A 13,638-nucleotide genomic window follows, 5' to 3' on the forward strand; every position below is an offset into this window, starting at 1 on the left:
ATGCGGTTCCTCATTAGGTCAATTAGTTTATGCAGCTTGACACAACAAAATGCAACTCCGTTCTAGACAAACTATACGCACATGCGCAGTTTTACCATCATTTTGTAATTAAGCAGTAAGTACCATCGAGTACCTTTACTCTTCTCGTTGGTTTAATTCTCCGTCGTATCATCTTTAATGGCGATTTTCGATCATGATTGAATCGGTAAATTAGACAGGAAGTGCAGTACTTCATAAACATTCGAATGTAATACAAAAACCATTCAAAACATGAAGGAAAAAATAATAGCTTTCGTCACTTTTCAGCTCTCTAAAAATATATAATAAAGACAGAGTTGAAAACATGAAAATCATGAAAAATCAAAATCGATTTATGAAATTAGCTGGTATATTATTGTAGTCTAACCATATATAGCAGCGAAGAAGCCAGGAATTTGAAGGAGGGGGAGCTCATTTTGCGATTGCTATGGGGGAGGGGTTTGAGGAGGGGTTGTCCCCCTCCCCTTTGAGATATTTTTGAACAATTGAAGGTCCTTAGATGCGATCTGGTGCAATGTTTTGCCAGTTTTATCATCATCATATTATCAGCAGATTTTGTTTCTTGTTTGAATTCTTTACATGTTCTTTTACATATTATATCAGAAAGAAACTCTTTTACAATTTTTCCAGTAGGATGATTCTTGTTTATTGTCCAATGTCTGGACTTTAATACATTTGACGAACTTAACTGATGGACAATATAAACTTTCATATTTTGTAAGACAGCCAGATGTGCAGTTGCCTAAAAACAAATATCGTTATCGCAGTGTATTAGCAGTGTAATAAATATTTACAGGAAGCGCGTATCATGTACGATTGCTAGCTTAGCTTCATAACATGCTGTTCGTGCAACAACTTAGGACGAATCATAGAAAGGATGAGAACGAACGTTGTCGATGTCGTTGTGCATGCGGTTCGTGACACTCCATCGAGTGCGGTTATATAGGTAGGCTATATGTATTTTATTTCGCAGTGGCTAACTGTGGGCTGGTAATAGGCTGTAGGTGGTAAATAATTTCGATCAAAGTATCCCGAAAGTCGGTGTTGGCATCATAACATTATGGCTGACCTTAATTTTGTACCGATAAGATGTTTAACGAACAAAATTTTGATATCACAAAACGATATGTCTGTTACAATATCGCAAGACTATTGTTTAAGGCACTAAGTCTTACTGGAGTTTCATTTCATGAACAAATATTTAATATACGTATGATACACTGTATATTTGATGTTATATTCAGCTTTTATTTCACTGATATATTTTGAATGTGTAAAAGTATGTTGGCCTGACGTTTCGATCCTAGCAGGATCTTCTTCATTTAAAATTTAATCCTCTCTTTGTCCCTCCACTGCTTATCTCCTACCTCTCCTCTTCCCATGTTGCTTTCTTCTCTCCATCCCTTGTCTACTTATAATCCCCTTTCATCTATCTCATTGTGTTCACCGTGCTCATTAACCTGTCTGTATTCTGTGCGTGTTTTTGTCCCTTCTGTTACTGTTACTTGTCATTTAGCCTCTGAAAAAGATCCTGCTAGGATCGAAACGTCAGGCCAACATACTTTTAAACATTCTATTATACAGGCTCTCTAGTGGATAAGCAGTTTGCTAACAGTTTTATTTTATTTTGATATATTTTGAAACATATTTTGTAACAGCATTATTCTAGCATTATTCAAACATATGATAATTGGTGAAATTAATCTACAAATAACTAGCCAATGCACTTACATTGCCATCAAGTATTTCTTAAAGAAGGCTAGAAATTCAAATAATGGTCACAATGTACAGACGTACGAAATTTCATTTTGCTGCTATACCTAAAAGCAGTTTCCATCATTAAGAACTTTTGCGCCTGATTACTGAAATTCTGGGAAACACCGTTATAAACTTGAAAAAGTTTGAGGCAACTTTAAATATATTAAAACTGTGGCAATAAAGATAAGCTTTTAACATTAATAGTTACAGGTACCGGTGATTTCTAGTAATTCGATACTAAACCTCCAAACTCGATACATACACCGAATGCCTGCAGGCGCGAACACAGGGGTGTGGGAGATATACCCATCCCCTTCCCCTTTCTCGACTCCATACAAAAAAGTTCAAAGTAATATTTAACACCAGCTTGTAGATTAACAAAAGACAAATGGGCACAGCTCTCGAACACGGAGCAGCTGTAAATTAATTGCCTAGTCATAATGCCCCACATGACGTCTTGAAGTCAAAGCCGAATGGAAGCTCCAAGATTGAAAAAGGCAACATGCCTGGACAAACAAATTTAAATATCTGCACCTACAACACTAGAACTAGAAGAACGGAGGAGGTGTTAGAAACATTACTGAATGAACTCAAAGAATTCAAATGGGATGTAATAGGATTAGCTGAAACAAAGAGGGAAGGAAAGGGAATCGAGGAGTTACAGGGAGGAATGTGGTTATACAATCATGGAAAGACCCGTAGAGGACAAACACGCCAAAGGAGTTGGATTCCTAATCCACCCCAAAATTACAGACTATGTAAAGGAAATAAAAAGTTACTCAAACAGAGTAGTTACACTTAATCTTCAGTTAACTGACAAGGACCAGATATGCATAATTCAAGTGTATGCACCTACCAGTGACTATGATGATGAAGCTGTGGAAGCCTTCTATGAAGATGTAAATAAGGCTATTGAAGGAAACAAATCTAAATATACCATTGTAATGGGAGACTTTAATGCCAAAGTCGGTGAATGTCAGCCAAAAGAAGAGGACATTCTTAGAAAATTTGGGGATGGCAAGAGAAATAAAAGAGGTGATGTGTTACTTGAGTTTGCAGCTCAACACAAGTTAGCGATAGCAAATACCTTCTTTAAGAAAAACATAAACCGGTACTGAACATGGGAAACCCCAAATGGCAACACAAGAAATCAAATAGACTTCATTCTCAGCAGTCAAAAAGGTATAATCAACAATTGTGAAGTCATCACAAAAGTGGACATTGGGAGTGACCACAGAATGGTCAGGGCCAATATACATCTCAACAAAAAACTTGCCAGACTTAAGTTCATTAAAAAAGGGAAAAAGAGTCGGATTAACATCTTACGACTGAGAGAGGAAAGCCAGGATTTCCAGCTTGAACTCAGAAATCGCTTTGAATTTCTTGATATAGAGAACACTGGGCTAGATGAAAGCTATAAAATCATCTCTGATACAGTGATGGAAGTGGCAGCAGAAATTGCTCCACAGGAAAAGCAGAAGAAGGAAACCACCAAGGAGGACAAAGTGATTGAAGATCTGGACAGAAGGAGGAAAGAGTTAAGGGAAATACAGGACAAAACCAAGTTTCAGAAGATTGAATATGCCAAGCTCGTGAAAACAGTGCGAAAGAAGTGAAGACAAAGGAGTAGGAGGAAAAGGAAAGTATAGATAGAATCTATTCTTAGAAGTGGAAGAGGAGCACTACATATCAATAAATTAAATCGGAAGAAAACCAGAATGCATCAGATGAAACAAAAAGATGGCACAATTACAAATAATAGACAAGAAATTCTAGATGTCTGTTCTGACTTCTATTAGGAACTGTATAGTTCAAAGAGCACTGGCACCAGGCCAAAGATATTGTCACCAAACCAGTCAGCCCTACCAAAAATAACAGAGAGATAGGTCGAAGTAGCTATTAAAGGAATGAAAGACAATAAAGCTCCGGGAACAGATGACATCACTAGTACTGGCAATGAAAGTTTAAGGGAGCTAACCAAACTTTACAATCAAATACTGGACAAAAGAAAGATTCCAGGGTGTTGGAAGGAGGCTTAAATTATACTCCTATTCAAAAAAGGTGATCAGTCAGACATAAAAAACTACAGACCAAGCAGCTTGTTATCCCATGTATACAAGAGCTTTACTAGGATAATACAAAATAGGATCAAAGGCCTACTTGACGAAAACCAACCAAGAGAGCAGGCTGGCTTCAGAAGAAAGTATTCAACAGTAGATCATCTTCATGCCCTAAATCAAATCATCGAAAACCAACCAAGAGAGCAGGCTATCTTCAGAAGAAAGTATTCAACAGTAGATCATCTTCATGCCCTAAATCAAGTCATCGAAAACCAACCAAGAGAGCAGGCTATCTTCAGAAGAAAGTATTCAACAGTAGATCATCTTCATGCCCTAAATCAAGTCATCGAAAACCAACCAAGAGAGCAGGCTATCTTCAGAAGAAAGTATTCAACAGTAGATCATCTTCATGCCCTAAATCAAGTCATCGAAAACCAACCAAGAGAGCAGGCTATCTTCAGAAGAAAGTATTCAACAGTAGATCATCTTCATGCCCTAAATCAAGTCATCGAAAACCAACCAAGAGAGCAGGCTGGCTTCAGAAGAAAGTATTCAACAGTAGATCATCTTCATGCCCTAAATCAAGTCATCGAAAACCAACCAAGAGAGCAGGCTATCTTCAGAAGAAAGTATTCAACAGTAGATCATCTTCATGCCCTAAATCAAGTCATCGAAAACCAACCAAGAGAGCAGGCTATCTTCAGAAGAAAGTATTCAACAGTAGATCATCTTCATGCCCTAAATCAAGTCATCGAAAACCAACCAAGAGAGCAGGCTATCTTCAGAAGAAAGTATTCAACAGTAGATCATCTTCATGCCCTAAATCAAGTCATCGAAAACCAACCAAGAGAGCAGGCTGGCTTCAGAAGAAAGTATTCAACAGTAGATCATCTTCATGCCCTAAATCAAGTCATCGAAAACCAACCAAGAGAGCAGGCTATCTTCAGAAGAAAGTATTCAACAGTAGATCATCTTCATGCCCTAAATCAAGTCATCGAAAAGGCAAATGAATACAACCTGACTGAGCTGTGCGTGGGATATATTGATTACGAAAAGGCGTTTGACTCAGTGGAACACAAAGACCTATTCGCAGCACTGCGCAAAGTTGGAATAAATGAGGGATATGTCCAACTGCTAAAGGATATCTACACTAATACCACAACTAGGATACATATTGAAAATGATATCTCAAACATCATCAGGATTGAAAGAGGAGGGCGCCAGGGAGACACCTTATAACCCAAGGTTTTTACCACTGCCATGGAAGAAATCTTCAGGAAATTGAATCTACAAGAAAGAGGCCTTATTGTAGATGGGGAAAGGCTAACCGACCTGCGATTTGCAGATGATGTAGCATTCATCACTACATCAGTGAAAGACATGGAAGTTCATCTGAACAACCTCAACATAGAAAGCAAAAAGATTGGTTAAAAGATCCATAAGGGAAAAACAAAATGCATGACCAACTACCAGTTAGACGAAACCATAATGGTGGAAAATGAGGAAATCGATAAGGTGGACAGGTATCAATACCTTGGTCAAACTATAATGCTAGGGGAACACACCAGAGAAGAAGTTCTGATCAGGATAAAGGCAGGGTGAAGTTGTTTCGGTAGATACAAGGATATTCTGTGCGACCCCAAATTACCAATGTGCATAAGAAGGAGAATGTACAACCAATGTGTCATTCCAACAATGGCCTATGGTGCTGAAACATGGACCACAACCAAGCAGCTTGAGCAGAAACTCTTAGTTGCCCAACGAGCGATGGAGAGAAGAATGCTCAACATAAAAATAAGGGACAAAGTCAAGAACTCAAAAATCAGGAAACAAACACAAGTAAAATGCATCATTCTTAAGATTAAGGAAGCAGATGGCAAGACATGGACTAGACTTGCAATGGACAGTGAAACTTGGAAAAATCATGAAGAGGGCTACATCCAACAGTGGATGAACACAGCCTGGTGATGTGGTGATGGTGATATGCGTGTAGATCTAATTATAAGATTACTTTACAGCCTACATAAATACGCCTCAAAATACACCATTTCACGTCTAACATTTCATTTTCTTTTGGAGGAGGGACCCCAAACCCCGTCCCATTCGCGACCCCAAATCCTTACCCATTCCTCTCCTATCCCCCTTGATCTGTAGGACCTCAAATAAAAAAAACACGTTATGGCACCGTGCAAGTTCTTTCTTCATAATTAATGTATATATATATATATATATATATATATATCTATACATATAACGTGGTTATATAGATATAGGCCTACACAAATGACTACAACACAGACAAAGAGCAATCCTAACCTTATATAGTTTGTTTGAACGAAGAATTCTCAGTCTGTATATACGAGCTTTGTAGTCAATCGTTAGGCAGCTCGTAAGTCACTATAACCTCTTCATTAATTTTTTTTCTACAATATCTTCGTAAGAAAGTGCTGATAATGCACATAGCCATATGTGTGTAATACGTTGCATTATGTAAAATGCAGTTAAACTATAAACTGTTACAATCAGCAAACAAGCTATAAAGAAGTCTTCTACTTCATGATCATATACATCTCTCAGTATACCGTAGATCTATTGACATAACACTAAGTTGGAATTAGTAAAGATTCAAGCTGCAGCAGACCCTGTTGAGTCGACATTAAACAGTGCAGCTGTATTCAGTCTTATTAGTGGTTGTCTTTAACCAGAATCTATAGGGATGACCCAGATGTGGATCTCAAGCGACCAACCGTAAATTTAGTAAGTGTTTCGTTTAATTAGTCCTCCAACCCTTCTCTCTGTAGTCTTCAATCAGCCGCTATGTTTATCATTCATTCACTTGCGCTGCTTCTCCTGACGAAGCCAGGGGCGGCGCCGAAGGGTGCGAGTTCCTAATGACGAAAAATTACAGGGTTGATGAGTGAGGGGACATCTCTAAATTATAAATGGGAATCTACTAAAGGAGAAAAGTAGGTCAGCATTGATTGGTCTGTCAAAGACAAAGTAAACAGAACTTCTGTGTTGATTGAAACTCCGGACACTTGGTATTATTGGACTCCGTGCTGGCTCCAAATATTCACATATTTCGAGATTGGCAATTCATCGACATGATCTATAGCTAATACGTCAAACCTGCATAGTATAGGCTCGAAAAATTGCTACCATGTCAGTTAGTTTGCTTGATAGGATATGTTTGCCTCACCATGGAGGTAAACCTCCATGGTCTCACATAGCAGTTACAGGTGCGATCAAATGTATTCATAGCATTTCCACATATGTTATTATCTGAGATTGTGAGGCACATTGTTAATTTAAATTTAAAATTATTAGCTCCGAAATTGTCCCAGCACACACAAATATATAGGCCTATGACGAAGTTGGAAATTCAACAAAATAGTATACAGATTACGCGTCAAATGAAAGCATACAGTGTTTAGGCCTGCATAATTGCTACGTTGTCAGTTATTTTAAGTGGTAGGATGTGTATCGATACACAAGTAGCATATGAAATCGTAGTAGAGTAGGCCTATCCATAACGTTCTTATTTATATGGTTATCTGATACTGAAAAGGGAATCTGGTTTCATTACAAAAGGGTTTGTTCTCCGTAATTCCTAGTACAGAGAATGCTGGACTATTGTACACAAAGAAAGACACATATACATCAGTAATAATATCTGAAATTAAGCTTGGTTCATAAAGTCGTTCAAGCTGTATTGATACAGTTAAATGAAAGAAGGAAACTGCAAAGATAAACCAAGTAAGTTCATCGTGACTGATACAATGTTAAACGTCTACACTGAAGAATTTAATTAAGTAGAAGGTGTGCTCACCATAGTCAATTGTTTGACACAGAGACTTAGACACTTCTGTAACCTGATTAACTGATACTAATATAATGTAAAGGTTAAATGTATTGCATATATTACCAATGCTAACACGTTATCTAGTACGTAGGTTCCACAACTTGTTACGGTAAGATTTCTAGCATAATATAAAGGATGTGTTACTCTACAGCGCGCAGAAGTAACTTGTCTCTAAGACAAAGTTCTCCAGTAATATAATGAAAACGAGTGACTGGATGTCTAAATCGGTGAAAAACCTGGGTGCCCACACCAACTGATTTTACGGTCTGACTACTTTCTTGCAATTCTCATTAACACAGGGGAAAAGAGCGACGTGTGATAAGGTCAGACGACGTCACAATTCAGTGTACACAAGCCTATACAGATTCTGTAATTAAAACGACAGTATGAAATGTCTCCCTTAAAAATGAGGGCGGTATTGAAGAACTTTAGCCTGAGTAGGTCGCGATCGGTGAGAGTGACTCCATAGTTTTTCCTTTCGGGCAATAAAAAAGAAGTGATATTGTTTTGCCCATGGTCACAATTGTAATCGGACGATATTTGCTTAAATGAATATGTCATTTGAATCTTTTCCTGGAGAATTTGAAACATATCTAATGATATGTTATTGAGTTTTGGCAATCAATGTGAATGCATACATAGACTCCGAATGTGTGACCTGATTAATTAACTTCGGCTTCGGCTTTGAGTAAAACGTTTCTGTATGGTGCCGTGTTGGACGAATTTAACCGTAATAGTTACTACCGACTTTGCGATCCGACCGTCACAAGTTTGCAAGGTTGGGGAGAGTGACTCCGTAGTTTTCCCTTTCGAGCAATAATAAAGAATTGATATTGTATTGCCCATGGACACAAATGTATTCGGCAATTATTTGCTTAAATGAATTCGTCATTTGAATCTTTTCCTGGAGAATTTGAAACATATTTAATTATATGTAATTAAGTTTTGGCAATCAATGTGAATGTCATAACTGGGTAAATTGTTTGGCCCAAGCTATTTAGATTATTTCTTAATACAGTGTACACCACATTACACCACACCACAGTACACCCAGTGTACACCACAAGAGGTAATTCAGCACCACATAACATTGGTCTAACTCCTACCTCACCACCCCCCCCCCCCTGCCGAGCCCACCTACACCACCCCACCTTTCTCTCATCTTCATCTTAAACCTATGTCGGGGATGATGACTGAAATTAAGGATTCTCTAGCTGATACACCGTGTGATAGAGCAATATATTTAACAACGTCATATTTTTACAGCCTTTTGAAATAACAAAATATATAATCAATAAAAAAAGTCAATTTCATCTATTGTACTATAATTCTATGCAAAGATGACAAAACTCTTCCACGTGATTTATTTGATAAAACACTTATGGTTTTCCATTACTTGAATATCAATATACTTTACAAAACTAAAAAAAAAACACTTTGTAGAATTTAATATTGCTACTCTAAACAAGAATATATTAGCTTTATAAAGCTCTGAATAAATCAATTAAATTGGAATCGTGATTGTTAGATAGCAGACAACATTATGTCTTTCAAGAGTGAGAAAGAGAGGGAGAGAGAGATAGAATAAAAAATTGTTGGTTAGCATTTCCCATTTGTCGAAAAATATTAACTTCTTATCTTACCTTAACGAATACATCAGCGGCACCCTCTAGTAAATAACATAGATATATTTATAAACATAAACACATTTTCAATTCACACAGCGATGGATGAGGCCAAGCAATATATATCACTAAACTATAGTAGAGTTACGAACGTGTTTATTTAATACATGCTTGACTGATCTTGGTTTTCTCGAAATCGTATATCCTCTCTATGACTACCGTGGAATAGAAGGTTCGCTCTGTACTTTAATTACATGTCATATTTTCAAATATGTTAGCTTCCGTTTTTGACATACATGATACTGGTCTTCTCCATTGCGAGCTGTTATCGGATGTGACGTCATTAATTTGATTGACAGAATAAAAACAAGCTTGCATCGTGGGCATAATAAGTTCATGGACAGGATTTTAACTTTAGCCTTTAAATTTTCTTGTTGCCTTCCAAATCGTTTTGGGTAATACGCAGGGAGGACAAGAACTTTGGTTACCACATTTACTAATTTGACAATTGCTTGTACTATTTTGACACAAATCTTTCCTTTTTTATCCAGGCCGGTGGTGGATGTCTGTTCGGATACGCCCTCTATTTGAGACTAGACTTAGAGATCCAGTCGGATGAAGGACAGACTGATCTAAGCAGTCTGACGTCATTCTTTACAGCACTCTACGTCCTGATGGGAACTGGTGGCGTCATTATGGTGATTGGTTTCCTTGGTTGCTGTGGCGCTATTAAAGAAAACGTTTGCCAACTTTCTCTTGTAAGTATAGATGTCTATATATACATATATATATATATATACATATATATATATATATATATATATATATATATATATATATAAATGAAAATCGTAATGAGTTGGAAAATCAAGAACAGTGAAAAAACTTTCAGCCTCCACCGGGATTCGAACCACGGGCCTCCCGCTCTGTACGCGGACACCCTAACCACTAGGCTATGGACGCTGATTGTATGTCCAGAGGTTCGAAACCGGTAAGGAAGATCGTAATTCCACTGTAGGCGTTTGTCACCTATATCGAACAATACTAGTTCTGTTTCTGGTGACATATTTTGCCTTACTCTAGAGATCAAACATGATGCTATCCAACTCGAAAATCATTTGTGATTCCTAAAGCCGGATCTCGAAAGAGATACTTTGAACAGACTTTATGTTAATGCAATGGAGGTATATATATATATATATATATATATATATATATATATATATATATATATATATATATAAATAATAAAGGAGAATTGGCCTAAAACATAGCAATAAACTCAAAAGATCAAACCCGTTTTTTTCTTTCTAAAACGGGATTCAAAGCAATTAACTTTCAAGATTACTTTAAGGATGATTGAAGGAACATGTTTTAATGAGAACGACCTCTGCAGTACATTTCTCATGTTCAAAATACTTTCCGTTAGTTCTGCAACAGAATCAACCATTTTATTCTCTTACACAAATAATCCATGACGTCACTAATGACGGACGGTATAGAGCCATGATTCAAAGTACGCATGAGCAAAGTAAGAAGGATAGAACCTTCGATAAGGTGAATTCATCTGTACCTTACGTAACTTCAGTGATGACTAAATATGTCATAATGTATACGGGGAAAAATGAAAGTAAATCAACGGTAGAAATATGGCTGCGAAGTCATGAAAAGATTTGAAAAGAGTAACCACAAAAATAATTCACTTTTAAATCCTAAACATTAAGATTCACTGTGTCCAGGATTGTAATCAGACTAAAGTTTATATATTGTTGTCTTTTCTTCTTTTCAGTATTTTATCTCTCTTATTGTCGTGATTGGTGCAGAGATTGCCTGCGGTACCTGGTTTTATATCAACCAGGATGTGGCACTTAAATCTGTCTCTGAAATAATTGATGAAACTTACACGCAGGACTTTAAAAAGATTATAGATCTACTCCAAACGAAAGTAAGGACAACTCTTGTCTTTTATGTCTGTTTATCTGTTTGCCTCTCTCTCCATCTCTCTTCTCCATCCGATCTCTTTCTGTCAAACCCCATTTGTTACATTTAGCGTATTGTAGATATAGCACGTAGCTACCAGTAGTCATTGCAAAGATCGTCCAGTTATAGTTTAGGATAAAATAAAGTGTTTATTAAACGAATAACAAATAACCATTTTATGTAAAGTTAACATTTTAACCTTGTGTAATGAATACATAAATATTATTATACAGATGTGTTTGGATTCAGGAATAAGACTTACCATGAGAATGTCTTTCTCCCTGTTTTTATCTTCTCAATTCATTTGAAAATCCGCCCTTTAGTAAGACTGCCGTTCATTTTACGCCACTGCCCACTGATTTTTCTGGAACCTTAGCCTGTGTGTTACGTAATCAATTCGCCAAGCCTAGGAATGGAAAAGAGCGTGGAAAAGTCACTTGCACAGCTCAAATTTCCCGCGATCTACCGCGAGAGCCTATTTAAATGCCCGAGGCAGGTGAACTGCTTCGGCAGTGGTATTAAAGGGCGCATTTTCAAATGTGCATTCTGGTGTCAGCGGTGGGATGGAAACATCATGTCTCTATTTTAACTGTGATATAGTTAAAACGCAACAATACAAGTGTGCAGTATGTATTACCTGACTATTAAGATAAGTTAATTAGATCTGATGGCGGGTATAAGCACGACAACCCCAAAAATACAAAACCAATCTGACCTCGGGTCTCTCATCCGTTATCTGAATGTTAATGCTTTGTCATATGTATATTGTATTTAATGTGCACTGACATAATATAATGCTTTCTGTATTTATATATATATATATATATATATATATATATATATATCAATATATATATATATATATATATATCAATATATATATATATATATATCAATATCAATATATATATATATATATACATATAAATATATATCAATATATATATATATATGTCAATATATATGTCAATATATATATATATATCAATATATGTCAATATATATATATATATATATATATATATATATATATATATATAATATATATATATATATCAATATATGTCAATATATATATATATATAATATACATATATATATATATATATATATATACATATATATATATATATCAATATATATATATATATATCAATATATATGTCAATATATATATATATATATATATATATATCAATATATGTCAATATATATATATATATATCAATATATGTCAATATATATATCAATATATGTCAATATATATATATCAATATTTATATAGCTTCAGTGTTGTGGAGTTCATGGTCCGGACGATTGGACAGAGAACGGAATACCCATACCGGAGTCCTGTGGCAACCAAACTTGTTCCGATTGCTTAGAAGACACTCCTGAAATACAACAAGTGGTAAAGTGATAACTGTTTTCTTGCGAGATATGTCGTTTATTTGTTTTATAATCATTACTTTACGAGGGTGAGGGTCTAGAGGGTGAGTGGGGCAGGGCTGGTGTAGCTCGAATTAAATTTGGTTCTCTAAGTAAAGTTGGTTCCTAAACCAAGTCCAAATGTATTATGGTTGGGATATGTTGCGAACATCTTTATATATGTTAAAATAATATATATAGATCTCGTTAGCTGCATAAAGCACGTTATATCCATTATCTTTAAAATACGATATAAATTGGTACATCTCGATATATGTGCAACATACAAATCTTCTTTTCATGTCTACATTTGAGTCTTACTTTAAATGAACTCAGAGATCTGCTACCCTGCGTCGAGAGCCCATGTTGCACCGAAGCCAATTACATGTCACTGCGTACCCTTTTCAAAGGCTTCAATTTTCCTCCATGAAAATAAATTACTTTCATATCAATTTATATTATTACCTTATATTTCCCCTGATTCAATAATTGAAGCAGGATACAGGGCTGTATCTCCCACTTCCAGTTGCACATAAAACGTTACATTGTGTTTGACTGCATTTTTATCTTCTTTGTTTTATCAGGGATGTGGTGATCGTATTAGACAGTACTTAACAACTGTGGCTAGCATCGTAGGAGGAATCATTTTATTACAGGTGAGGCACTGCCAATGACGGTTACATAAATTAACAGGTTTCCATTGTCTTCCAGCTTCCGAAATGGAGAATTCCAGATAACGTACCTTTTGGAGCGAGTGAGTGCGTGAATGTGTGTGTGTTAGTTAGTGAGCAAGAGAATAAGAGTTAGTACCTGGGTGAGTGCATGAGTAAGTGTGTGTGCGCGTATTGTGTGAGTGAGCGATTGCGTGAGAGCATGTGTGCGTATGCGA

General features: G+C 36.3%; 1 protein-coding gene across 1 annotated transcript in view; it reads left to right on the plus strand.

Annotated features, from left to right (window-relative positions):
* The window catches only part of LOC139969947 (CD9 antigen-like), a 64,731-nt gene that overhangs the window by 47,404 nt on the left and 3,689 nt on the right, over nt 1–13,638 (plus strand). Inside the window, exons 2-5 of the mRNA XM_071975374.1 lie at nt 9,896–10,102; nt 11,134–11,289; nt 12,610–12,732; nt 13,334–13,405. Coding sequence (XP_071831475.1) covers nt 9,896–10,102; nt 11,134–11,289; nt 12,610–12,732; nt 13,334–13,405 — 558 coding nt within the window. The remainder of the gene's footprint in view (nt 1–9,895; nt 10,103–11,133; nt 11,290–12,609; nt 12,733–13,333; nt 13,406–13,638) is intronic.

Source organism: Apostichopus japonicus, chromosome 7 (assembly GCF_037975245.1).
Source record: "Apostichopus japonicus isolate 1M-3 chromosome 7, ASM3797524v1, whole genome shotgun sequence".
Lineage (NCBI taxonomy): Eukaryota > Metazoa > Echinodermata > Holothuroidea > Aspidochirotida > Stichopodidae > Apostichopus > Apostichopus japonicus.